General features: G+C 44.7%; 8 protein-coding genes across 8 annotated transcripts; 7 read left to right on the forward strand and 1 right to left on the reverse strand.

Annotated features, from left to right (window-relative positions):
• Nucleotides 1–120: 120 nt before the first annotated feature.
• C8R40DRAFT_1164955 (uncharacterized protein) lies at nt 121–5,511 on the forward strand (the record flags this gene model as incomplete). The annotated part of the gene is made up of 7 exons (XM_046230596.1): nt 121–393; nt 442–826; nt 875–3,201; nt 3,250–3,787; nt 3,834–4,483; nt 4,929–5,093; nt 5,143–5,511. The coding sequence occupies 7 exons, from the start codon at nt 121–123 to the stop codon at nt 5,509–5,511; spliced, it is 4,707 nt and encodes a 1,568-aa protein (XP_046092635.1).
• Nucleotides 5,512–6,259: 748 nt separating this feature from the next.
• C8R40DRAFT_1065196 (uncharacterized protein) lies at nt 6,260–6,721 on the forward strand (the record flags this gene model as incomplete). The annotated part of the gene is made up of 2 exons (XM_046225634.1): nt 6,260–6,475; nt 6,539–6,721. The coding sequence occupies 2 exons, from the start codon at nt 6,260–6,262 to the stop codon at nt 6,719–6,721; spliced, it is 399 nt and encodes a 132-aa protein (XP_046092636.1).
• A 1,058-nt stretch (nt 6,722–7,779) lies between these two features.
• On the forward strand, nt 7,780–8,412 carry C8R40DRAFT_1065197 (uncharacterized protein; the record flags this gene model as incomplete). The annotated part of the gene is made up of 3 exons (XM_046225635.1): nt 7,780–8,010; nt 8,065–8,145; nt 8,209–8,412. 3 exons carry the CDS (start codon nt 7,780–7,782, stop codon nt 8,410–8,412), a joined length of 516 nt encoding a protein of 171 aa, XP_046092637.1.
• Nucleotides 8,413–10,517: 2,105 nt separating this feature from the next.
• On the reverse strand, nt 10,518–11,631 carry C8R40DRAFT_1164958 (uncharacterized protein; the record flags this gene model as incomplete). Its single annotated transcript, XM_046230597.1, has 4 exons — nt 10,518–10,688; nt 10,977–11,066; nt 11,123–11,185; nt 11,233–11,631. 4 exons carry the CDS (start codon nt 11,629–11,631, stop codon nt 10,518–10,520), a joined length of 723 nt encoding a protein of 240 aa, XP_046092638.1.
• A 198-nt stretch (nt 11,632–11,829) lies between these two features.
• Nucleotides 11,830–13,062, forward strand: C8R40DRAFT_1164959 (uncharacterized protein; the record flags this gene model as incomplete). Its single annotated transcript, XM_046230598.1, has 5 exons — nt 11,830–12,283; nt 12,340–12,476; nt 12,524–12,629; nt 12,682–12,797; nt 12,838–13,062. The coding sequence occupies 5 exons, from the start codon at nt 11,830–11,832 to the stop codon at nt 13,060–13,062; spliced, it is 1,038 nt and encodes a 345-aa protein (XP_046092639.1).
• Nucleotides 13,063–14,313: 1,251 nt separating this feature from the next.
• C8R40DRAFT_1164960 (uncharacterized protein) lies at nt 14,314–18,475 on the forward strand (the record flags this gene model as incomplete). The annotated part of the gene is made up of 23 exons (XM_046230599.1): nt 14,314–14,388; nt 14,441–14,656; nt 14,722–14,772; nt 14,832–14,915; nt 14,971–15,045; nt 15,103–15,204; nt 15,259–15,366; nt 15,425–15,595; nt 15,657–15,920; nt 15,973–16,113; nt 16,167–16,439; nt 16,489–16,617; nt 16,669–16,833; nt 16,883–16,936; nt 16,988–17,125; nt 17,178–17,225; nt 17,288–17,329; nt 17,383–17,445; nt 17,502–17,711; nt 17,765–17,833; nt 17,899–18,090; nt 18,146–18,283; nt 18,350–18,475. The coding sequence occupies 23 exons, from the start codon at nt 14,314–14,316 to the stop codon at nt 18,473–18,475; spliced, it is 2,934 nt and encodes a 977-aa protein (XP_046092640.1).
• Nucleotides 18,476–19,835: 1,360 nt separating this feature from the next.
• C8R40DRAFT_1065201 (uncharacterized protein) lies at nt 19,836–21,059 on the forward strand (the record flags this gene model as incomplete). The annotated part of the gene is made up of 4 exons (XM_046225636.1): nt 19,836–19,934; nt 19,987–20,406; nt 20,468–20,579; nt 20,980–21,059. 4 exons carry the CDS (start codon nt 19,836–19,838, stop codon nt 21,057–21,059), a joined length of 711 nt encoding a protein of 236 aa, XP_046092641.1.
• A 1,523-nt stretch (nt 21,060–22,582) lies between these two features.
• Nucleotides 22,583–26,244, forward strand: C8R40DRAFT_1243050 (pyridoxal phosphate-dependent transferase; the record flags this gene model as incomplete). Its single annotated transcript, XM_046233583.1, has 11 exons — nt 22,583–22,769; nt 22,837–22,986; nt 23,039–23,218; nt 23,279–23,629; nt 23,672–23,895; nt 23,950–24,033; nt 24,103–24,341; nt 24,401–24,509; nt 24,562–25,412; nt 25,468–26,026; nt 26,080–26,244. 11 exons carry the CDS (start codon nt 22,583–22,585, stop codon nt 26,119–26,121), a joined length of 2,976 nt encoding a protein of 991 aa, XP_046092642.1. The 3' UTR covers nt 26,122–26,244.
• Nucleotides 26,245–26,812: the final 568 nt, after the last annotated feature.

Here is a 26,812-nt window from a genome sequence, read left to right on the forward strand (position 1 = left end):
CATGAACTGATGGTGGCCGCGTACTGACAGGATGTTGCCTTTCTGCCTCATCTTATAATTCATCTTATCTCAGCGGATCGTATCGCAAGGTTATCCACTACGTTCACCTTTCTCCTAAGGATGCCACGAAAAAAAGGCTATGCACAATTCCTCTCATCCAAGTTCGCTGAAGGCCCTAGAGTATCTGCATCAGAAGATCTACTCACCAGTAATGAAGATGCACTGTCTTCAACCCAATCCTCCTCGAATCCTGTATCACGTTTGGTAAAGAAGGAGGGTAAGAAGCAACGTACTTTTTCGGCACCTGCGAATAGGGATGGTACTCCTTTACCTCAAGAAGAAGGTTATTCTTCACCGTCCCTTTTCGATGACAATCTGGTGGATGAATTGGCGGTATTGCTCCAAAATTTGGTCCAAATCTCAATCTAATTGATTCCACAGAATGCGTTGGAGAAGACGAGAGTTAAATTACAATCCGATCTTTCAGATGCGCCTTCAACCACCTCCCGTGCTCCGTTCAAGGCTCCCAGTGCTGTAGGACGAAGGGCAGTTATAACCGCCGAACGTCTTCATGATACTATTGCCGGTGCCAAACGCGATCTTCATATGCTCTCCAAAAATTCCGTATCTGAGCTGATCTATACTACGTTAGACAACGTAGAGCTACACCTTGCATACGTGTCCAAGAAAATCAAAGAAATCCACCACCCAGATGCAGACGGCCAGGTGCGCGCGATAACCCAAGAGATCGAAGGCTTGGAGCAGGTTCTGTGTACATGGCGAAGAGACTATCCGGATAACTTCTCCCCCATCAAGATTGATAACAGTACGTGTCATATATTCAGCTACATGCATCTCACATATTGTTTCCCAGGTAAATTGTTTGTGAATACCATAGACAAATGGAATACTCCTACGCTCATAGCTTATACCATTGCTCTCGTCAGCCGTGTTTTCGAAGGAGTGGCGAGGCGAGGTTCTAGTGTCTTGCTTAAACTGCTGAAAATCTATGGCCTTTCCATCACATTGCTCACTGGGGGACCAAGTCTTCAGCAGACAAAAGCACTCGAGGACATCCCAGAGTCGATCGAAACCTTAGAAATGAGGTTGAATATGGACGTCCCCAGTATTCCACATGCAGTGTGCCCTTGCTGCAGTTTCACATATCCACCTACGTATCCCAAAAATTCTCGCACTCCAGTCTATCCTACTCATTGCACTGAACGCATCACGCAAGACTCAGAACCGTGTGGAACAGAGCTTCTGTTCGATGGAAAACCTGTCAAAACGTATCACTATTACTCCTTCTATGAGTGGTTCGGTCGCTTCATTGCACATCCCGAAATCGAGCAGTACGGTGATAAATTTTGTAACGATGTATCGGCAACCGTCGAAGTCCCGGAGGTTAAAAGGGATTTCAAAGACGGCACATTCGTACGTTCATTCAAGGGTCATGACGGGAAGCTTTACATCACAGAACGAGGAGAAGAGGGTAGATGGCTCTTTCTCCTGTTTGCTGACTTTTTCAACGTGGAGGGAAATAGTTTGCATGGAAAAACTAGTTCAACCGGTGTTACTGGTCTTGTTTGTCTCAATCTCCCGCCTGCTATGAGAAATAACCAAGCTTGGGTGTACATTCCTGGTATTATCCAAGGAAGACAGGAACCAGATGCCAAGCAGAGCGAGCACCGCCATTACTGGCGTCTCCTTGTCACTGAGTTTGAAGCAGGGTATTCTCGAGGACTACGGCCTTTTCACACACACACAACCCATCAGATGGGTCTGGATTCGAACAAACGCATCTTTCGTGTCGCAATCGCAGGAGCATCAATGGACTTCAAAGCAGCTCGTCCGTTCGGGGGTTTTCTCGATGTAACCTCACATCACACTTGCTTCTTGTGTAAATGCTGGCATCTCAGTCACATTGGAAGGACAGATTTCGAAAACTGGAGACCTGCAGATATCACGTTTTTGCAGAAAGGAACTCAGGCATGGCTCACTGCTCCGACTATCGCTCAGCGCAAACAGGTCGAAAATTTCTTCGGTACACGATCTTCTGAATTGTGGCGATTACCATATTGGAAACCCACGCTGCAGCTGCTTATCGAGCCGATGCATACCCTCTTCCTCATTTTGGAGCAACGATATGCTCGTCATGCGCTTGGCCTTGATAATCCAGAACCTGATGGCGTCGCTCTTGATGAGCCTGAACAGGGCAATCCGAAGCGTAAAAAAGCGAAGTTACAAAAGAAGAAAATGGCCTACATTTCTTTCTATCACGAGTTCACTCCCCCTCCGCATCCTTCCGATCTCACCCCGCTGGGCATGGGGACCGAGACTGGTCGACTGAGCGATGCCCTTCGGGAATTATTCGATGAGCCTGAGGTTCAAGATCAGCGTCTTTCACTGTTGGAATGGAATAACCTTACCCCTGAACAGAATTCAGCTCGCTTGTCAAGGAATGAGCAGTTTGTCTCAACTATTCAGGGTGATCCTCGAGCATTTCAGGCAGTGTATGATCTATACCAATCACTCTCCTCTCCTGCGCCTGTCAAAGAAGCGGAAAAACAGAAGTTTCTGAAAAAGCTTTCTTCTTACAGGTGGATCGTTCTAGCTTTTGTTTGCAACAACTTGGTTGAATTTCCAACTCCAAAGCAAGACAGTGAAGGCAAGAATGAGAAAAAAGCAAGTGGTTTGCTTTCTCGGTCCTCGCTTCATAAAGGGGATGTAACTGTGAAGATGTTTGCCCAAGCTTTATCTCACTGGGTATGCCAATTCATGAATTTCGGTGCAGATTTAGATTCAACGATTAATACACAGCGGTTGCACAAGGTTGAGCCGGATCGATTCAAGTGGCCTCACTTCATACCCAAGGATAAGCAGTTACCTTCAATCCCATGGCTCCACCTACACGGTATGTACGAGGACCAGCAACGGTTCAATAAAGTACATCAGTTCACGCTGCAAGACCGTTTTGAGCTTTTAGCTGAACTGACCAAACAGCTGAATTTGCATAGTGCACATGCAATCGGGGCTATACACCGGTTTCTAACGCAACCGATAGAAAAAGACACGGCGCAACTTGAGAGTAATATCGGCAAACTGCCTTTTACGGCTCTAGCCTTTGTCTGCATAGACCTTGATTGTCTCCCGGTAGGAAAATTTGGGAAATCAGATCTCGTTCAGCATTTGGTTGAATGGGTGCGTCCATGACCAGAATTACCCGTTAATAGGCTCATCCATGCTTAGCGGATGAACAAGCCCTTAAAGCGCTTGGTTCCAGTCAAAATCGACTCGACATTTGTTTTGCAAAGGCTTCAACAAGCTGTACGAGAAATTATAACTCCTTCATGGGTAACCCGGCCGCCAGAGGAAGTCGGGCTGAAGCGAGCGGGTACTCTGAAAGCTGATCATTGGCGAACTTTATTTTCGATCCATCTTCCTTTGGCCTTAATTAGTATTTGGGATAAAGATTCTCCTTCTGCAGCAGACAACGCAAACGAAATGGCGCCTGTGCTACAAACCTCAATGCATCTTACCTGTGCATCCATTGCGATGACTCGCAACAACTTGTCTCTAGAGCGTCGCAATTTGTTCAGAGAATCGATCAGATCACACATCGAAGGCCTGAAGTTGAACTTCCCTGGATTCATGCTACCTTCGCATCATCTTTCGTTCCACATATTCGATTTCATGGATTCTTTCTCTAATGTCCGCAATTGGTGGGCTTTTCCATTTGAAACTCTGATCGGTAAAATGCAAAGGATTTCAACCAATCACAAAATTGGTAAGTAAATAGAAACATGTTTTACCTATTCTCATTGCACACACAGGTGAACTCGAGTTAACCATCCTTGAATCCATCTGCAAGAATGCAACCTTTCGCCGGTGGATGATGCTTCCCGGTTGTCCTGAACTTGTCAAGTTCTGTCGCATTCTTTTGGATAAAGCTTACGGATATGACAAGCGGAACGAGCTTGCTCAGAACGATGCGGATGATTTGCAAGGTGCAAACCCAAAGGAGGTTTTAGAGTACTCTGCCGATTCAACTGCTCGCAGACAGGTATCAATCAAGTTTCCTATGGACGTCGCAAATAAGATAGGGAACCTTAATGCAATTTGTTTCTCACAAGTCCCGGCACCCAAGGGCTTCTACGGTACTCCCGCACTACGGCCTGTCGGTAATAGCTACGTCTGTTATCGTCCACCAAAAAATAGTTCACGAGAAGCGTCCCTCATGGGACAAATCAGATATATCTTTGAACATGAAGGCACCACGAATATGGCTATTGTACGCAGCCAGCCTTACGTTGGACCCATCCCAGATATTTTTGCACGATTTTCCACTCAAGGATTCGATGCAAGGACTGTTTCACCATCCTTTTCAAATGTTCATGATATCGTAACGGTTGATTCAATTCTGGGACATGCAGCAAGATGGGAACTTACTCCGGAGTATGCTGTAATGCTTTCCTTGGCGCGGGTGAGTACTTTGTTGCTGGTGCATAGTTTTGTTGATCATAGTGAGGACTATTTCAATTAGGATTGAAACGTCCATTCCAGCAAGTATTCAATAAATCTATATATAAAAAGCTATGTAACACCAGGAATGTCTTGCTCGAATTACAATCAATCTATGTACCCACAATGACAGGAAATCGTTCGCTGTATGAGCATGAGATCTGTAAAAGCTCTCGCATGTGACACTTACACTGGGACCATCATCCAGGTCGTCAATAGAGCTACGTCGCTTGAAGAATGCCTTCATATCCATCTCGTTGGACTGTGGAGGATAAGAGAGAAAATTAACACCGTCCCATCAGGGCACGACCGGAGTGCTGCCTTTGTATCATGAATGTCGACCTGAAGATGTGATGGTGATGACGTAATTGAAGTTCAAAGGTCCTTTGATACCTCTCATTACTTAGGTTTCTTTGATCAGTTCCCATTGTGCAAAACAGTCAAAACGGGACACCATGGTACCTCCTTCATATCTCGCCTCTCCCTCGTCGCCCAGTTTTGACAATAGGTTTCTGCGCGTTTTCGCTGTCATCATGGGCATGAATCAATTGCGATGTGTAACTGGACGTAGAGTGAGTAACAAGAAACTGCTCATGTTTAAAGTTCATTCATGTCCACTAGACGACTACCCGCAGCTTACGTGCTCGTATTTACCGGGCGAATAACCTGTCATCGCAACCCATCGACGTGGTCTATCGCGAAGATGCTCAAAGCCATAGATTTGTGCTTGCTTCGGAAGAATTATCCCATCCCAAAACGCAGTCCTATGTTCACGATACAACTGTCAGCATCTCTCATCTCGGAAAACGCTACAAATTTCGGCTGTTTTTCAAACGCCATAAGCTACTCCCGGTCAATCAGGCGATCATGCGGTTAGCTAATGTCTCGATGGAAGGGGACGTATTAGTCCTTGTATGTGGTTCAAAGGTCGAGATACGAAACCTTCGTAGCGATGAACTGCGTGCGGCAGATAAGGCTGTTCGACAGTGAGTTTATTCGCATTAAGATTGTGTTTATAAGTGAGGCTGACATTTCATTTTCGTTGCGTGTAGATTTTCACAAGTCATTGCCCCAATCCTCAGGACCAGACGCACTTTCCCAGCATATATATCCTTCGACTAGTCGCGGAACTATACCTCATTCTATGAATATTGATCATGTAGTTATCCTGTATCTTTAGACTCTGCCATAATATAATGTTCATATGTACAATTGCTCTTTGCATGTGATCATTGCACTCGCTCTTCACTACTACTTATACGATATATGGTATGGTGCATCTGGACGACAGAGTTTCGGTGTGTCGCAAAAGTTTTCGTCCAGAATTAATTTGGAGTTCATATAAACTTCTCAATCAATGTGTGAAGTCGCCTGTGTTTAATTTTGGCGTTCAGCGGAACTTTCATTTCTTGGTGACTCTGGATGATGTTACATCCTCCAACTTCCACGTCATCTCAAAAGGTACAGCAATACTATTCAACCTCAAAACAGGGCTGCCTCTCGTATGGATAATGATGCCTTCGGAATGAAAAGGGTACACTGCCAGTCCATCCCTGGTAGGCGTCGAATCGCAGAAGTCTTATCGAGCATTTGGATTGAATTCGCGTTCGCTATGGCAATATCCTCAACACTACCTTGGTGAACTCTTTTTTCTCTATCATCCTCTCTTGATCCTAAATGAAATCTGAAACAGGCTGCCGACTTTATTCTTGGTATTCATCGTCTTTGAGAAATCGCAATGCCTCGCTCTCAAAAGCGGAATATGAACAAGCGAACCCGTACTGGAGTACCTCAAAAGGATACGGACATCTTCCATCCATGCGCGACTTCGCTCAAGCTTTCATATGAATACGATCTGGAGCCTGGAGGTCTTAATAAGAGCCTTTGTAACGCTCCTGTTGCCGCGAAACTTCGGGTGACTATAAAACGAGAGCATGTTCTGCGATTGTCAAAGGTATGTGCCTCCGTCTGCCGTTTTCATTACTGGCACGCGCTGAATGTGTTTTCCATGGAAAAGTTAAGGTCCTCCAATCATCGGTTGATATCGAATTCCAAACACCGCAACTTCCATCCCAACACAGAAAGTCTGCTATCTATGTACCCTCCATCGTTTCCCATGGGTAACGGTCTGACATATTGGTCTTACTCGAAACGTTCCCGAGCTGACATCAATTTTGATGATGAGCTGGATACCGGATAAGGGGAGGCAAAGTAAAATAAAGGAAAATTCCATGTAAGTGGTGATTGAGGAATACGGCGTACATGGCTTTACGTCGTTGTTCCATGCTAGATGAAGAAGCAACAATCTCCTAAATTGTTTTTGAAGCATCTGATAGGCCTCAGCGACGCCATCGTCAATAAGTAGGCATCACAAAATTCCGCCTTGCTGACTAACATACGGAGGCCCTGTACCCACTCATGGCGTGATAGCGCGCGCCGCATTTTGATCTCCAAGTACACTAGCCACCACTGCAAGCAAGGTGTAGTTCATGACAGTGGAGCATAGTTCAGGTATATCCTATTCGAGGGTTGTAATTCACTCAAAACCAGAGCTGACGAGTCTCTAGAAACAATTTCATTCCTTACTTCATATACTTGAACTATGTGAAACATCATCCCCGGCTTTGCGCTTGTTGACTAGCTAATCGGAAGAGCCTCGTCAGTAAAGTACACGATGAGTGGAACATGTTTATCTCTCCTATTGATCGGATACCGGTCGCCTGGCGATCGGTAGAATCTAGACTCGTTTGTATGTATGCCGGTCATCATCGGTTGTTCCGAAGGCCGTTTAATTTAGTAGCTTCACACCCATTGTTCGTTCGAACTTTTGTCTTAAGCACGCCATCATGCATACGCTAAACTCGATTATCCTGTACGCTTCTAGAATACTCCAATACCATCTTCACAGAATTAATATGGCACAAAGGCTCTTTGTTCACCTTTCCAGTTACTTAAATCTTCGATCCACACGGAATGTTCTTCATTTGCACTTCCATCATGGACCCCATTCGCAGTGCCACACATCATAGTCACCAACATGCCAACGCTCACACTGAGCTACTTATCCCAAACCGTCTGCCTTCCGTGGATCGTCGCGTCCTTAGATCCCCCACGAGAAATTCTAGAGTTGCTCAATGATACAGTCCTTATAAAATGCGAGCTTCTTCTCATCATAGCCGTTCGTTGTCTCCAGATCCCGACTGCCATCATTGCCGTGGACCTTCTGTTCATACCAGCGATAGCGAGGAAGCTCGATCAATGTCCGTAGGTCATGGCAAGGCTCGCATAACTAATACCCCGAGGGCAGCCCATTTTGTGAATTCGTTGGCACAGAATGGTACTTTGGATCCACGAGACGATGTTTATGGATTGGGTCCCACCGACAATCAAATCCCAAAACCACCGGGGGATGTGGGCAAACCTGGTCAGGGCGGTTACAACCTCCGCATCGAGCTTGAATGGGCGGAGGATCAATTCGAGGCCGTCGAGGTTTGAATATTCATCAAATTGACCAGCCCTTAACTCAAAAGCCGTCCATTGTAGAAATATATCGGTGGTGCCGTCGAGAAAATACTCGATATTACCCAATCTTTCAGTGAACAAAACTCGATAAACATCAAACAAGTTCAGCACAAGGCGAGTACATCATTTTCTTACTGAGCATTCTTTCTTGACCTTGTACCTCAGGCACTGGAGAAATATCCGTTCCTCAGAGATTATTGTAATCAATGGGTGGTGAACGACTTCATCAAAAGCCATCTAAACAGCTTGAAGAAGAAAGCCACAACGGCCCCGATGACACGAGCTCCCAGAGATTATCGCGTCATTCAGACCAGAGGCCGAAGCAAGAGAAGTCTCAATGGCAGCGAGGACACAGGAGTCTCGCGTTAAACCGAAACCGACAAAAACCTAAGGTAAATGTTCAGCCGCCGCGACCGATTCTACACCTTGTGTCATGACTACCCCCGCACCCTCTTATACAGTTTCCAACAAACTCGACGCTTCCATTGAAAGAGTTGCTTATATAACAGATGGATCAAAGTGGAAGATTAGATTCGTCTTGATCAAACACTTGTTGACCTGGTTCTTTGATCAGTAGTTAATATTAATGTTGAGGGATGTGACTGTGCAATTGTAGACTTCGTTCAATATTGAACATCATGTGAACTGTTACTTCGTCGCTAAAGATTTATCGAGAGGATGAGTAAAACGCAGACCTCGCGTAAACGATACGTCTTCCAGCGAATAAATCACACTGACTGAAGTCTATTAGAATTCTGTGCTGAGTTAATAGTGTATATTGCAATACTCAGGCCTCAGCTTCAAGCTTACAATCGATAGGAAATGATGTATCTTACATCCGGGGACAAATGTCGAATATGGGCGTTGGTGCATGCTGTCCCATTTATAGGAGATGCCTATATCCATGGGCTCTCCGATACTATATCAGCATCTCGCAGACCGACCACTTCCCCCTGCTCGACTGAGCTCCACATCTTCACCAGCATAAGCATACGAAAGTGTCCGCGCTCAACGGTGTCTCCCTACTGCTCCACGTTTTCTCGAAGTTCCATTCCATTTGATCAACTCATCAAGATTATTCTTCGTATGAGTGTCTCGAAGCATCCGCGAAGGTCTCCAAAGATATCCCAAATGGTCGTACACCGACAGCCAAAACTAATCAGGGGTTCTTGACGAGCGTGCATTCAATGATTGGACAGTGGGGTCGTCAAGGAAAAATACCCTTTAGACAAATGACTTTCAGTTTCTGGCGAATAATCTCGAATTGATTGTCAGTCCTGACCGTCTTTGACTATCATGTCAACTTCAGACCAGTTTGTAGTGCATCCTAATAGTCTTTTCTCCCTGTAGTAAGCTTATGCAGCGTGGGTTGACGACCTAGAATCAACGTACTCCTGTCCCGAGGATGCCTGTTGGTAGCGGGCGTCATAGAATTAAGGCCTAGGCGAGCTCCTGATGTTTTACCTATCCTCTCGAGCTTTGGGCAGTTGATTAGCTCAAGTTCGTTGGTCGATATTTGGTTTATCCTGCGGACCAGTAATCAATTGATAAGAAAACAAAATACACCACAAAGCCAGTCGCACCACAAAGCCAGTCGCACGAGAGAAATCTGAGTTCGCGGGGGTGACTGGCTCTGAGCATCTTCGCGACAACGGGAGGGACGCCGGTGCGTCACCAATGCTGACTTTCTTCCGCTTCTTCTCTTCATGGTCTCCCTATGTGTGAAGCTGCCTTTGAATTGTCAGCGAATTCACGAAGAAGCATTACGCGCTCGTGCAAAGATCATTCTGCAGATATTCGAAAAAACCTCCTTCCTCTCGGGATGGAATCGCGTTAGAGCCGACGTGTATAACAGAGGGCTCACATAGTTCGTCTAGCGTAATAACGGCACTTGTCATGCAGCAGAAAGTCAGAGATAACACGTTCATTCTGGAGGAAAAATTCATAGGGGGCAACGACGCGTGCATTCCGACCACATGTTTGGCTACGCGATGACCTTAATTCGATCTTTTTTGTGGAACGTAGATGGAACGAAATGTTAGCATTCAACTCCAACAAAGGTGATGATTTACGCACCTTTCACGATTCCAAAATATGTCAAGCTCAACAAGATCCAGATAGATCACGCTACCTTCCCTCAGCGCTCCACCGTTCCATATATCTCACTGAAAGCTTGCGCGCGCTCAGGAAGACACTTGAATGGTTTGAATTTCGGAATATCAAATAGCATTGTGCGAACTAGATAGCCATCAAACTCTAACTGTACTGTGTACGAACGAAACAACATGTTGAAGCGAAATATGTTATATGATTACAGAGGGAACGATATAAGCAAGAACGTATATAATCGTAATTTTGAGTTTTAAGAATCAGCCCCGATAATTATTCAGAGACAGTCGCAGTTTGTTGAACACTACAGACAGATACACATAGGAACATCGATATCGCCCCACTGAGATGATTACGGGAAGGCGTTAGACTGGGAACGTCGCAGCGCTGGGTGGGAAGGGTAATGGAGTGGGCCCAGATTGAAATTTGAGCGGCCACTGCAATGGCTGACGAGAGGGAGTTGGGATGCCTTCCAGCCGCAACATATTATCGAGATGAGATTGAATAAAATAGTTAGGAATGGGAGTGAAACATCCCTGAACGGTGCGACAATCAGGACAAACGAGATTCATCTTCGCGTTCAGATAGATATTGGCCAATCTGATGAGACAATCTTTACAGTAGGTATGGCCACAGCAGAGACTGGTACAAAAAATTTCAGGTCGTTGAGCAGGAGATTAGGTAGAAGATACATACATGAAAGGCTGCAACATAACTTCAAGGCAACAGGGACATTTGTGTCAGTTCTCTTCAGCTGATCGAAATACCTGTGATCACGATTGTCTGAGGGAGGATTTGGAATGAGCAATCTAGGGACTGCGTACCTCACGGGCATTCTCAAGATCCAAACGAACTTGGCGAAGCTCGTCCATAATGTCACTGTCGCGGAAAGCCGACGATTGGATTGGCATAATCTATAGCGATAAGCTAAGTAAGCATCAGTATATTGACAGAAGAAGCAGTTGCCCACTCTCGAAATGAACACCGGTTCGTCATCAGAATCAGAATCCACGTCCAGCCCGGATTCTTCAACCTGTGAGAAGTCAGTAAGAGACATTACGAAGAGTGAAGCCGAGATACTCTGTTTGAGTCCGACGAGTTCGTGGATGGAGATGAGCTTGCGATAGAGGTCAAGTCAAACGACGACGAAGCAGATGAGTCTGAAGGTGTTTCAGGAAGAACAGGAAGTTCATAGTCAAGCGCCAGGCTTTGCATCGTATAGGAAGGCATCGGGTCTGCTAGGGATCTACGATAGTGTAAAGGCGTGCTCGAAGTAGATGCTGCTGAAGGCCCGCGAAGACGCGAAGGTGTATTCATATAAGAACGAGCTTTGGATTTCCTCCCGTAAATTCTGCTGGGAGTAGGAGGAGGCGATCCGAAGACCTGAGACTTGGCAGAGCGGTCGGAGGTTCGGGATCGAGATCTAAGAGAGTATTCAGGAGTGGTGGCACGAGATTTCGCTGCGCTCTTTGCAACCATTTTGTTGCCGATGGACGATACGCGGGAAATAGTAGGAAGTGAGGACACTGACAGGATATTAAGGGATCGCGGAGAGAGCTTATATACAAGTCTGTCGCTCATTCGCGCAAGAACAAACGGTTCATGATACAAAGGTCGAAGTTCAAACAAGTTCTTAGGATGGAGGAGGATATAAACGACTTTCATTAATATTGATCAATGGGTCAACGGGGACTTTCTGCCGTTGCCGGGAATGCCGGTTTTCTTCAATGGGAGGCCTGCCCCGAAAACGAGCCGTTGCTTTCTGCTCGCCACCACAATGGTTTCTTTCAATCCGTTAATCTTGATACTGCCGCAGTGTCGCAAACCTTTCTACAAAGCAATCTTTCAATCCCCGCTCTTCTGTTTAAAATCACCAAAGACTCGAAACGGTTTGGTGGTACAGAATCTCGAATGATGATACCGACTCTTTCCCCTGCTGCTGCTGCCAACGACATTCCTACAGACGATAATCCTCACGAATGCTGCACCACGATATCTTGGCCAGGAGAAGATTTCACCGTATTATTTGTCCACCCGAAAATCACCAAGACCAACCAATATTCGTCGTTCCGATTTACGGCTGGCGTTTTGCTAGGGGTCGGTTACGCGTCTCTACGTTTTGAGAGCCTTGGTAAGACTGTTTCGAAAGGTTTGCGACACTCTGAATCGATTCCCAAACCGGTCTAGGATCATTCAATCTTCAGAGTCTTACGAACCACTTGGATTTGCCGCCATTCGTTCACGTTTGCTTATCACAAATTGCTACAGCCATCAAGGACACTGCCATCGATGCCTTGAATAACATATATCAGGTCCAAAGCCTTGTACGTCTTTCGATTACTTATCCCAAACTATTTCTGACATTGTGTAGGTTTTTTGCTTGTTTCTCTTTTTGGTTGCTCGGCCTGAAATCCCGCCGTCGTTGTGTTTCGTAGTTGGCATGCTGTCAGGGGCCAGTTTAACCTCCCATGGATCCCGTAAGTTCACCCATACTCGTAAATATTCTAAAGCTCACGTTTTACCTGCTAGTCATCCACCGAAAGGCATTAGACTTCGGGTCCTTTGTTTATCGCAGCGTCTTGAAAACCACTTATATTGCGGATACTTTCGATTTTTTGAATATCGATCGCCAAACTCGGGATATCGTGCGTTATGTTCACTCAAATATATACCATCTCACATTAGAACCATATAGATTCTCGTCTTGTTGCTTCTGTGTTTTGCGTTCAATGTTGTACGAACGGGAGCTTCTGCCTTGCAACGCCGATACCGTACTTGTTTTCATTGACCCACACGGCCACTTCTCATTACCATCGTTCCTACGACGATGACCCATCGACTTTAGCATCTACATCTCATGTTCCCTTTAGTCTCATGATTCACGATTCTCACTTGTACATGTTGATTTAATACCCAAATATTCTTCTCTATTTGCCTCATACAAGTCCCTTAGCTCCTGAAGTTATTGATGCTCTCGACGTCTACCTAATATTTCTTCCCATCTAATTCGATGTTAATCTGCTTCTGCTTTCACAGACCTGACATGTCTTCCTTTCGAGCTCTCAGTGTACGGTCACCCGATCTCGATGCTAACCTGCTTCTGCTTTCACAGAACACCTGCATCTACAATTGATTATAACATGGGGCTCATCATTAGGAGATTACGGTTTTGCGGCAGAAATTCAAGCAATTTGTATGTAGACCGAGAAGCTCTGGTATAATATACATGAGTAGCGCAACTAATCTTCCTCTAACTCTCCAGGTAGTCATTCACATATCTCACCTCGGATCAACCGCAACCCCTTGCTCAGCCTTCGTCACTGAGGTTTTCAGGGTGACCCTCGAAGCTTGTTAATTATCGGACAGTTGTGATGTGTATACATTGGCATGGACCGGGCGCCCGGATGCGCGAACTTTGGCGGGCATTCAGTGTCACCTAGGGTTAAACAAACTCTAAGGTATTGGAAACTTCAAGAATATCTAGTCTCGTGGATCAGAATACATGAGAGGGAAGATGAAATTCGTACAAAACCTTATCCTAATGCAAACCGTGGCTAATTATTATTTTTGGTCAGGACTGTCTTTGAGGATGCTTGCTCACAACTCTGATATATGCTGTTCATATGAGGAATAGAATCGCTTCGGTGAATAGACATTACATCGAGGCTTTGTCGACGGAAGAAAACTTCCAAGGCATAAATCGCAGAATGATGCGGTGGCGTGACAAGTGAAAAGCTTCGGTTTTCGGACGAGTTGCAGCGACATTTTCAGTATTCCTGTGAGCAGCGCCTTGAAGTATTAGGAAGAAGTTGACTGATAGGTCACGACGAGGCTAGAGTTGTGTTCAATCAAAATATTATCACTCTACTAACAACTGAGAGTTTCCGGGATTCAGCCTTGGATTAACAAACTTAGTCTTTATAAGCGACACACTATGAATTCGTACTATATGACCCTTGATCATGACTTTCTTGCAACCGGCCATGGGGAAGAGAAAAACTAAGACGTGATAACGGTATCAGCAGCTAGACTTGGAGCGCGCGCAGAGCAACATGGAAATGAGTGTCGGCTTGATCCGCTCTGGATCCGCTTCCTTTGTTCTCTTGATCAGGCTTTTTGGATGTCAATTCCTCCCCTTCATTACTTATACGCTACAGTGAAATGGCTCAGCAGAAGAGGGGAGTATTCTCGGCGAACTTTGAAGACGATAGTGATTCGGAAGAACCAGAATATTCAGTGCGCGCCCATTCCCTCTAGTAGACATTCTCTATACTGATGCTTCAAACAGAAAATCAGATTAGTTTACACAGACCCCACTGATGAACTCCGGAACGAAGTTACATCACTTCGTGCTCAGTTGCTTCATGTAACCAGTCACCAGGATTCTGTTGCACAGGCGAAATCCAACGCCGAGAAATTATCCTTGAAGCTCACCATTGCAAAATCTCAGCTTGAAACCAAAAATGTGTTAATACATGAATACAAGAAGAGACTTAACTTAACAGTCAGTTCGATATCGCAACCTTCGCCATAGATTTTTTTGATTCAATGACGGTGATACGAAACCAGCTTGGACAATTTGACTCAGAAGTATCCAGTGCAGTGGCTGGAGTCATTCACGTATTCACCATAGCTTTTACTAGATGTTACTTGCGCCTCTGATTACTGCACTCTTTCAGAACCTCAAGCAAGTACTTGTATGTCTTAACACAGAAAGGACGATTAAAAGTCAAAAGTCCCTCAAGAAAGAAGAGGATAACTCGGTATGTTTGACCAGATATCAATATTACTGAGAATTTCTTATGGGTTACTTGGCAGTTCTTGACTTCTTGGTCGATCAGATTGCTGAATGAGATACAAGACTTAGACCACATGTACTCTGAACTTTGGAAGGTAGCCCGTTATGAACGTTGATCCCTTCGGTATTTTGCCGAGACTAACTTGTTTTAGGACTATGAACAAGTTCGAATCGAATTTATTCGTGCTCAAGAGTCAGTTTTAGCTTGCATTCAGACAACAGAACCAGATCGTCATCATCATACGTTGCACCAGGTGCATACTATTCCCTCCTGGGTACCACAATCATACTCATTATGTTTTGTCTAGGACGTTGGGGATGCGAATCTTCAATTCTATCAGATGTACATCGTGAAGCTTCCAGAGCTCCTTAGAGAACGTCCAGAGTCCTCAGCAGATGTATCAAGTTGGCTTGCGGTGAGTAGACCATTCATCGGAGTAATAATGATCCGTGGTCTCTGAATAGTCATGGTAGTGGCTGGAATATTTGAAGGACGTGAAAATAAAGGCTCTGACGGAAATAAACAGTAGAACAGAGAGGTCATCAAATGTGATTGTCTTGAAACCTGGAGACGTTAAGGCAATAAACAGCATTCTCCTGTTGCTACTGGAGGACAGTCAAGAACAGAAATCCGAGAAACTTCAGGTGAGTCTATTCGTGACCGAAGAAATTCTGGAGGTTAAAGCGACCCTGGACCTGCCATAAGAGGGTATACGAATATGAAGAGGTTCATGCTCTGAAACCTCAGAAGCTGCTGCTTAACGAAAAGAACAAGCAGCTGGAACTTGTTCAGGAACGTTCTTCGGAAATCAGGAGACAGGATGAAGATGAAGCATATCAGGCAAAGAACAACAAGATAGAAAAGGAAATAGTGGCCATTCGACAAAAAGTACACAAACTACAGTTGGAGAAGGAGGAACTTCAGTCTATGCTTCAGGTCGGCGAAGCTTCGAGCTCCAATAAATTGCAGGTATGTGCTTTCTACTCCGAGGTAAGTTGCTCCGCGTTCAGACCACTTGTAGAATGCGATGCAAGAAATGAAAACACAACAAGAACAGCAAGCGTGTTTTTTCGAAGCTCAAATTTTTGCTCTCAATCGACAGAGAGACCTTCTTGAGGTGTCTCTCAAGCAAGCTTGGGAGTGTAAGAACTCGGAACTCAAGGTCTGGTCTAATTTTACCGTGATCTGCAACTCAAATTGATGCTTTCATTCCAGCGGAATTGTGAAGAATTTGATAGTCTCAAGAAGGAGTTAGAAGCTCTCGAGACCATCCTCGGCGAAAAGGACCAACAGCTTCAGAGTAACGAGCAGCATCGTTTGGAAATTGACAGCGCGCTGCAGAGTTATCAAAGTCTGGAACAGGTCCGTGCTACGAGATATAGAGAGCTTGTCAAGGAACTTACTGCCACCAAACAGGAAGTTCATCTATGTGAGGCACAGAATGAGAAGTTGCAATTGTCGTTTGAGGCCATGGAATATTCGCTTCAGGTCAGTACTCTCAACAGCGCTATTTAATATGTCACTACACTCTCCTCAGGCAAGATTGCAAGAACAGCAGAAGGCGTACCAATCCTTTGATGAACGGCTTAATGATATGAGTCGTCGCAAAGACCTCCTCGAAATTTCTCTCAAAGAGGCCTGGGAATGCAAGAATCAGGAACTTGAGGTAACTTGGCCTGTTGTTTGTTGCCAACAATTTCACGATGCTACTGAATAGGATTCGCAACGAGGATGCAGTATTCTTCAAGAAAAGATAGAAACTGAGCAGACAATATTGAATCAGAAAGAGATACAGATCCAAGGAAACGAGTTAGAGATATCTAGATTAAACGCCAGTCTGCAGCGAAAGGAGGAGGAAAATGATTATGAAGATTCTATAGAGGTAATTTGTATTGATCTACTCTCTTCGTTGTCTCATTCCACTCACACAGACTGATCATCAAATGCAGGTGGAGCGACTGCGAGAAGATATCAAATACCTCGAGGTCTGCTAAATATCCTGTCTATCTGCGTTGTGCTCGTTTATTTTTCTGAAGGACGCTGTTGAGCAATTGGAAGCATCTCGCGATTCTTTGGAAGCAGACCTACAATCTGAAGAAGTCAAAGTACGAGACCGAGAAACGTCTTTACTCCAGAAAGAAGCAGATCATGCTATCATCTGCAAATCACTGGAGGTGCGTTCTAGATTTTTTCCTCCGTTTTGCTCTCATTGCTCATATACAATAGGATCGTTTATCTGCCTTCCGTCGTGATAACCAAACAAAAGTTTCCAAGGTGTGGACTCGTTATCAGCAAAATAATCAATACTTGCTGATTTCTGAATCCGGGCAATCCAGACCCTGCTGACTGATCTACAACACGCGTATGAACTTGAATCGGTGCCAGCCTAGTTTCTGCCCATGTAGCGCTCGGTTCTGAATTCATTATACAGACGCAACTCAAAGACACACATCAAAAACTCATTCGAGCAAATAAAAAGAACGTAAAATCAAAGGTACGATCAGTCAATGCAGTCGAACAAAACACTAGATGTTTTCATAGTTATATCAGGATCATATCGCTGGAATCGAGCAAAAGGTCGCTGAATCACAGGCTCAAGGGGAGGAAATGCAACGCCAAATAATGCAGCTTGAGTACGAACTGGCGCAACGACGAACTCAGAGCAAGGATATACACTCTACAGTTTCAATTCTGCAAGACGAGAATTTAGCGAAGGCCTTGCGAATCAAAGAATTACTAGATTTATTGGAATATCACAAGGTGTGTCTTTCCTCGCATATGTGTGCTGCGTTCAAAGAGTTGATTATCAGTAGATCGACCATCACTCGACTTCGACAGGTACATCATCTACTATGCAGGCTGATCAATTTCGAGTGTCATCTGTACGTTTGTATCTATCTGTCCCTATCTGTCCTCGTCCATAAAGATCGCGCGTCCTTTTGAACAGTCTAGCTCCAGAGCAACACGACTACATCCAGTGCCTCACACAGCGATTGGTGCTACATCTTCCGCTCTTGGCCAATTCGCACATTCTACTGCATCAGTCACTTATCAGCCATCTTCATCGTCTTCACGAAACCTGTTCCCAATTTCGTCTCCTTCAGTGTCAGCCGAGATGCGATCCCCCATGCGGTCTGTTGTACGTTGTTTGAACAGATCTTCTCCAATTATGATCGTTGATACAACCTTCAAAGCCATCCACCGGCGAGGCTTCAATACCACCAATGCAAGGAATGCACTTTGGAAGTCTCAATAAGTCTCTTCGTAAAGCTGCTGTTGCGGCAGAACTTCGGATGACTACTAAACGGGAGTATGTTCTGCGACCGTCAAAGGTGTGTGCCTCTGTATGTCTGCGACTGTCATCGTCGCACAAACTGATTGTACATATTCACCCACAGGAGATGAAACCCTCCAGTCAACCGGCTACCTCGAAAGTGAGACACCGGAATTCATTGTCGCGGCAACATCGAAAGCCTTCTATATATGTGCATCCTGTCGCTCCGTTTTCTACCATTGATGGCTGACGTTGGTATCATCTAGTCGAAACAATCTCGAATGCACATCGAATCTGAGGAGGAACAAGATTCCGATGAAGAGAATGAAAAGAAATATTAGGAAAGAGCTACAACTGGAGAAGAGAGGATGAGTGATTTTGCATTGGACTGCGGTGCTTCTTAGTACAGCTGGTCGTTCCCTAGGGCTCTCCATGTCCATCCTTTGGTTACTCGCTCTGAAATTGTGTTATTTTTATATGTGACCCCGTTGAAGTTGAATGATGTTTTTCTGATTGAACTCGCATTGAAGGTTTTGAGAACGGAACGAGAGAGGTAGGCCTAAAGTCACCCCCCTCCATGAGGTTGTCGGCGTTAACACGAGGATGAGGTTTTTCGTATTAACACCGACAACCTACAGGAGGGCTTGGTCACCAGGCTGCGAGTTTTTTAACCACAGAACAGTGCAGAACATCCGAGTAGAGCCGGCTGCAGTGAAGAATGGGCGACCCATGCCCTCATGAGGGAGCCGATCGCATGATGAAGGTCTGCTAGGGTGCCCGAATGATGTGTGACCGATTCCCGACGCACTCCCAATCCATGACCGTCGAGCGTCCATTTTATTTCTCAAGCGCGAATGATAATCTTGATCGCGAGATAATGATGAAGGATAAGATTATCTTAATTACATGATTAATCATATCAGTTTTGAGCGATATTGATAATTTTTTAAGCCACATTGTTTGCCCGAAACAAGTAATATTTTAAGATCAAGAAAGATTTTTTTGAATGCGTAGGAAAGATTGTCTTTGTCATTACATATATAATGCAAATCTGCAGCCAAGAAAGATCATATTATCATTTGCCTGGTTCGTGTGAAATCATTTTTGTTATTTAGGCAAGTATTTTACAGGAAAAGATAAACTATTTTAGTCATTGGGATTGATATCTTTTTCGTGTGAATATTATAGGGTCCGCCGTAGTGTTATTCCCTGTTACTCCATATGTAGATAAGTAAATTTACTTTTATTCTGCTTTTCTCAAAGAATCAATGTCGGCGCCTGAAAGGCGCCCCCGTTTTTTTGATTCCATAATATTTAATTGATATTTAATAACCCACAAGGAAGGAGCCGAGTTTTTGCCATGCACGGTAGTGCAGTGGCCTACAATCGCATGTGTATATAAACTGGTTATTCAAGTGGGGATCTCCTACATAGAAATATTTTCTCTCCCATCGCGAGTCGTTCATAATAACTTATTTTCGCTGGTCGAAAAGGTAGGATCCCTCTTCGTTTCGGCCATGACCATCCTGAACCTCTTTTGTTCAGATCCTCAAAACTCTGTTCAGATATCGATACCTACCCAATCTCTCTTTCTTCTACACCGATCGACCATGTATTTACATTATTATTCCTCGGGCTACAAAGCCTACCTCATCGTAATTCTCGGCTTTCTTTCAATCTTTACCACCGCTGTACCCCACCAGGATTCGGTCAGTCTAACATCTGAGTTACTTTGACGGTCTAATTTTGAGTCCAATGTAGTCACTTCCAAACCTGAATCCCGCCGGCGTGGCTAACTCTGTGCAACAATTAGGTTCCTCCATCCTTCCTCGTCAAAAGGGAACCTATCCTCATTTCTCGGTACAGCTGCAATTCCGGGACCGAGGTAGATCCAGCGACGAGAAGAAGAAGAAGAAGCAAGTCGCTACCACGGCGGTTCAAGCTCTTTTAAACCTTGCCATACTAGATTTGGGGTTTTCTTCAATAAAAATCTCGCAGGTCGAAGGGTTTCCTGTTGTCAATAAGCAGGGAAATGTCGACTTCAGAATTACTCTCCTTCCTCTGAAAGATGAACCTGCGACTATATATGACGGGTTGGTCAACCTTTCGAGTAATGCCGTGAATGGGCACTTGTCAAGGTCTAGTATGGTCATTGTCAATATTGTGAATGGCATTGTGCAAGTAAGTAGTAACAAATATTCTAGGGTCTTTTCTCTGCGATGGTAATCACATCTGTTTTCAGAAAGGTTTACCGACACATACCAGCAACAAGAAAGGAACGAACGTTGAATTCGATGTACATTCTGACCAAATTGTCACTTTCAATAAAAATGACGCCCCTAGCAAATTGTTTCGTCCGTCCGGCTCGCTACGATGGACAGGTCTAGGATGGTTGACGGGGCACTAAGGCTTCCAACTTGCTCTGGTGTGTATATAGTTAGTGGAACAATATATTGCTTTCGAAACTCGATCTGTCCGATGCTGTCCCGGGAGACTCCGAGTCGCTCAAACGGAGACGCCCACAGACGCCCACACAGCCTACTCCCTTCCCACATTAATGATGATGGACCTTGATGGACAAAATTTTCACTTCATCAGAATGCCATTGTCAAAATCAGCTCCACTGTCTTCATTGACGAAGACTCGAATCTTTTCGCTGGTCGCCGCTGATGATCTCCATGCAAAGCACCTCACTGTCTCGAACCTGGACGAAACATCTTGGGTGTTTCTCCCCATAATTGTGATCGTCTGTAGGGATGGAAATTTTACTGAGTGTGAAGACTTGCTTTACACAGAAGGCTAGTGCCGAAGCACTAGTCCCTGCACAGGAGTAAGACCTAGCTGATTCAATTCATCAGATTCGAAGGAAATGCTTGCCGTGTGCAATCAATGCGCTATCTGAAAACGCTTGCGCATTGCCTCTTACAAAAGCGATCGCGAAACGGCAGTCACAGGAGGATTCGAGCTGGGTGTGATTCTATAATGAGGATTCTCATTCCTCTTTCTCGATCAGTTTCCAGCGTGGATCAGACCGAGGTAAATAACCGTGGATAGCGAAAACTGTTGGAACCATTCCTCAAGCTAAAAACTATTTCGTTCCCCCGTGATTCCTGCAGGTGTGCGCAATAAACTCATTCATGCGATGCGTCACTAAGAGAATCGTACGTTCAAGATCCGTGGGGGTTACGGAACCATTCATGCCTCTGAACAATCTCCAATTCCGCGGTGTCAACCATTCGTCGCTCTTTTTCTGTTATCATTTGCATTGTAACCCCTTATCATCACTCATCAGACTATCCAAATTACCGAAACAATATCAAGCAAGAAAGCACGTGTGTAAAATAGCTTTGAAATTTTCTTATTCTCGAAGAAAGTTTGCCTGCATTAAGCTGACTCCACAGTGGGTGTGTGAGCAGGGGTCAAGAATTTTCACCCTGGAACAAATGGTGCCTGTATTCTGACCCTTTTCAACCTCCCACCAATTGAAGACCCAATTCAAACTGTTCAGGAATTAGTATCATGGTTCATGTGTTTCAAATGGTCCAGGCCTTTCTGGGTTAATGCTTACTGGATAACATTCCATGGGTAGCTACAATTCCCGTCATCTGTACAGACCAACATAAACTGGTCTTGCATCGCCGTCACTTGGACTTTCATTCGATTCCTTATGATGGGCTATAGACAGAGATGGTTCCTTTCTGAATGACAACATAACAGTTATGTCGTTGTAAGCAGACAAAATAACTGTTTACACTTACACTTTTTTTTTGACTATAAGGTTTATGGGATCATATTCATCTGTGTCCTAGCTACATGTATGTTATCAACCAATCTGGGTTGTCGTTAGGTGGGGAATTTGGCTGGGGTGGCGCAAGAGTTCCGCTGTGTCCGGAAACTTAGTGTAAGTGTTTGGCCATCACTGTATTCTGGTTTTTGGGATCTTGTGGTTGGCGATTTTTCTTTTCTAGCATATTCGGATTGAACCATGTCTTTGTCACAATAGTTGCTGCCACAGGACCAGTCCCGAATGGCTACAAAGACCAAACTCTAACCCAAGAAGGGCTTCTTGCAGTTCAGCTTCATTCTCAAGGTGAACAATCTACCTGTTGCTCTAAATTTAGTCTAACAAATACATATACTTGGTACACTGCAGACCATTGTGTCTGTCACTCTTTAGCAGGGTGCTTTTGAATTTTTGTTCAGTTTGAACCCGCGTAAATCATATGATGTTATTGCACCCTAATGGCACGTATCTCTCTATCTGAGGGTGGAAAGGAATAAAAAGGCAATCCTTGTGAGTTTTGTTTCTCCAAGAGATTGCGCTCTCTTTCTTCACTGTTCCAGTCACCCTCTTAACATGTCTGAAAAAGACAAAAGCAATGCTGTTGCTGCTTGGTTTCTTGGTCCTAAGGGCGAAAATGCTGAGTCTTTGCGTCAGCTACTGACAGAAGCCCTTGAATATCATGTCCAAGGGCGCATTGATTATTTTCCAGGGGATCCTTCAGTGATCACACCAGAGGTTAAAGCTACTGCTGCATTTCAAAGTATGTGATCTATGGTCCTACTCATAGAATGTGCGCACCAACTTGATCATTCGGGTGTTGTGTATAGAGCAAATTCAGAAACAAACTACTCTTGTGAAATTGTTATCAGGAGACCTTACAAAAAGCTCTGTTCCCTTCTGGAACCCTCGATACAATGCACACATGCTCATGGATACATCAATGCCTGGTATTCTAGGATATTTCACGGCAATGCTCTGTAATCTCTGTTTGCTCACCTTTTAAATAAATTTTCTGAAGTCTCTCTCCAGTCAACGCAAATAATGTTGCTCTTGAAGCATCCCCATTGACCACTGCCATCGAGATAGAAGTTGGAAAACAACTTGCCAAAATGGTTGGGTATAATATAATGTTGCACAACCCGGACCCCATTGGCTGGGGCCATATCACCGCAGATGGTTCTATCGCTAATTTGGAGTCGATGTGGGCTGGTGAGCATGCATTTTCCCATTAACTCCTGTGACCATATTGTCACTCATCTTGAAATTCAGCTCGAAATCTCAAGTTCTATCCTCTTTCCCTGAGATTGGCAATGATGAATCAACTCAAATTTATTGCGGACACATTCCGTGTTGACACCTGTACCCATGAGTCGAAGTTTCTCAAAGACTTCACTACGTGGGAGCTTCTGAACATTCTTCCGACTGATGTTCTGGACATACCGACCCGCCTCAACAAAGAATACAGCATTACAGCTCAATTTTTGCAGGATGCATTGAATCCATACCTCATACAGACTGTAGGAAAGGAGCGTCTGGAGCGCGAGTTTCATGTTAAGCCAATGGCGTACTTTGCCAGTGCTACAATGCATTACTCATGGCCTAAAGGAGCTGGTCAGTCATGTCCCTATGAGTATAATCAATGTGCTGACTGAATCATACCAGCTATAACTGGGATTGGCAGCGAAAACGTGATTTCCGTCACAGTGGACAATTCCGCTCGAATGGACCCGAACGACCTGCGAAGGTTGCTGCACGAGTGCTTGAACCTCAAGGATGCTCAAGGGAACCCTGCTCCCAGAGCTGTTTACGCTGTCGTAGCCATAGTTGGCTCTACAGAACATGGTGCCTGCGATCCGTTGAAGGATATTCTTGATGTCCGCGACGAAGTAAATACCTTCTCTATTGTATCCAAGAGAAGATCTCTGACACTTTCTACACAGTTCCGAAGAAAGGGTCTCAGTTTTGTTTTACATGCAGACGGTGCTTGGGGTGCCTACTTTGCGACTACAATTCCCGAAATCATAGTTCAGGACTCTCTTCGTCTCTCATCTGAACTCGCCAAGAACAGGATGGATCTTGTAGAGTATGACAAGGCCAGGCTCGATATTTTCGTACCTACTGTCCCACTCAACACAAAAACTCTCGAGAGCATTGTGCGTATGCGAGATTGCGACTCTATCACTGTTGATCCTCATAAGAGCGGATATATCCAATATCCTGCTGGAGGTTTACTTTACCGTGATGAGCGTATGCGCTATCTTGTGACCTGGACAAGCCCCATCGTTTACCGCAATGATCTACAAAGTATTGGGGTCTTTGGTGTTGAAGGAAGGTAAGCAGACATTTGATTCAACTTGTTTTTTCATCATCAAAGATATTCCTCCCATTTAGCAAGCCTGGTGCTGCGCCCGTGGCAACGTGGTTCTCGCATACCATTCTTGGTCTTGACACTGACGGCTATGGCCAATTGCTGGGTGAAGCATTATTCAGTGCTGTCAAGGTAGAGGTCGAGTGTTCTGTGCATTCTGCAAGAACTCAATAGTCTTTGGCAGATGTATGCCCATCTAGCGACCATGTCAACAAACAAAACAAATTTCATTGTTCGTCCCCTGAATATGCTTCCTGCTGAAATCAAAGGGAACCGGAGGGGAGAAGTTGAAGCCCAGAAAGAACTCATCCGGAAGAAGATCCTTCATGTCCCTAACCACAAGCTTGTCACAGATAGAGAGATCTGGAAGCTTGTCGTCGAGATGGGCTCTGATCTTTCCATAAACACCTTTGCTGTCAATTTCAAGTTAGGGGACGTCGTTAACGAAGACGTTATTGAGGCTAACTACCTTAACAAGCGCATATACGAGAAACTGTCCACAATCGACGACAGTGGCAAGAAGCCTCCACTTTTCCTCATTTCCACTGTCCTTTCCCAGAAAAATTATGGCGAGTGTCTGTTCAAATTCAAAGATCGTTTGGGCTTGAAGGGAAGCCAAGATCTATACACACTTGTCAACGCTGTTATGTCTCCATGGCCTACTGCAATCGGCCTCACAGAAGAGGTTGCTCAGTCATTACAGGGAACCATTGTGAAGGAGTGCGAAGTCTCTGTGTACCGCAATACTCTCACGGAAGATTATCATGCTTTTATCATGCAGGGCACTGACTCCAAACTCTTCTTTGTACATCTTCCCATGTTTAACATGGAAAACCATCGCCTCCAGCTCATTATCACGGGTGAAATTCCCATCCAGATGAGGTTTGCCTATATTGGGGCACGTGAAAAGAACCCCGACACTGTCTATCTCCTGGTGAACGATACTCCCACCACTCTTGAAAAGATTCTAGCGGCGAAGGAATTTGAAGCGCGCATCGAGCCCTTTAACCCAAGAGGCCAACAACCGTGCGTACCGTCATAAGAAAGTGTCTTTTCCATACTCATTTCTTACCCATGTTTTATTCGACAGACCCATTGTCAAAGGCAAAATTACAAACATCAAGGTCATTGTTCAGAAGAAGCTCAATAGCAAATTCCTTACTCCTTACCCGACTGATAAAATGCCCTTTTATGTTTACGGCTCAGATGCTCAGAAGCACATAGACCATGTCTATACGGCTTCACCCAACATACAAATGACTGCTGAACAAGTTGTCATTGGACGTCATCTTCAAAACGATTGGAATGCCAATCCCGTCCTCTACGCACAACTTCCATTTGTTGAGAGTTCAATGCACCCTTTCACAACTAACTTTGAACGTGAAACAGCTCTCGAACCATTCTTCTTCCGTAGTGACATGCAGTATGACCATGTCCTTTTCACCAAAGACTTGGCTGGTAAAGAAGTCGTCGCCACAACCAGTCTTAGGTTGCAAAAGAAAAAGAATGTCTTTATTGACACCGACATGCTCAATGCTGATCCTGAACCTGGTGCAATGGAGTCGGTTTCTTACTGCGGTGCTCATGTTCATGAAGTAAACTATGCTGAAGAATACAAGCCCCGGGGACATAAGTACATGCAGATGATTGTGAGTATTCGTTGTCACCTTATACGCAGTACTGATAGTACTTACATCTATAGGATGACTTCAAGGCCGCATTGCAAGGTATTGATTCTCAGTAATTTGTTCTTGATGTGACCACGGGAAATTTGAAAGAAGTGAATATTTCTGACATTCCATATGTACATAGGATTTGTCCATGATTCCTATGAGTGCTTTAAGTCGGAGAAACAGACAAATGTAACAAATATTTTTCCCCATGTATAAGTAGACGCAAGGCGGCAATTTGCACGGCGCTAAGGATTTTGGGAGCCGCCCAGATAATTATATCCAACCACAATGACAGTGAACAGCTTTTTATGAATGGTTCCAGCCTCTAGCCTTCCTGATTGATGATGTATAAACTTTCAACATTGCAACCTCATCGAAATGCTGTTGCCAAAATCAACATCACCATATCTATTGACGAAGACTGAGATTTTCTCGATGGTCGCTGCTGATGATTTCCATGAAAAGCACCTCTCTATTTCGAACTTGGACGAAGCGTCTTGGGTAATGGAAATTTTACAATCGGTGAGTCAGAATATTTGTGTTTTACAAAAAAAAGGCGGAAGCACCGTTGACCCTCGCCGCTCAGGAGCTAGACCGAGCTTATTCAACTAAGAGCACACAGTACCGGTGGAGATGCTTAAACTTAATGCGCTGTTTGAATCGCTCGTATGGCGTCTTGCCTCCTTCAATGTATCTTAAGGATTTAGTATGCGAAAGCACTACAGCAGTTAATGGAGGAGGATTCGCGGTACGAGGGTGGAT

The sequence above is a fragment of the Lentinula edodes genome (assembly GCF_021015755.1).
Source record: "Lentinula edodes strain Le(Bin) 0899 ss11 chromosome Unknown C8R40scaffold_1, whole genome shotgun sequence".
Classification (NCBI taxonomy): Eukaryota; Fungi; Basidiomycota; class Agaricomycetes; order Agaricales; family Omphalotaceae; genus Lentinula; species Lentinula edodes.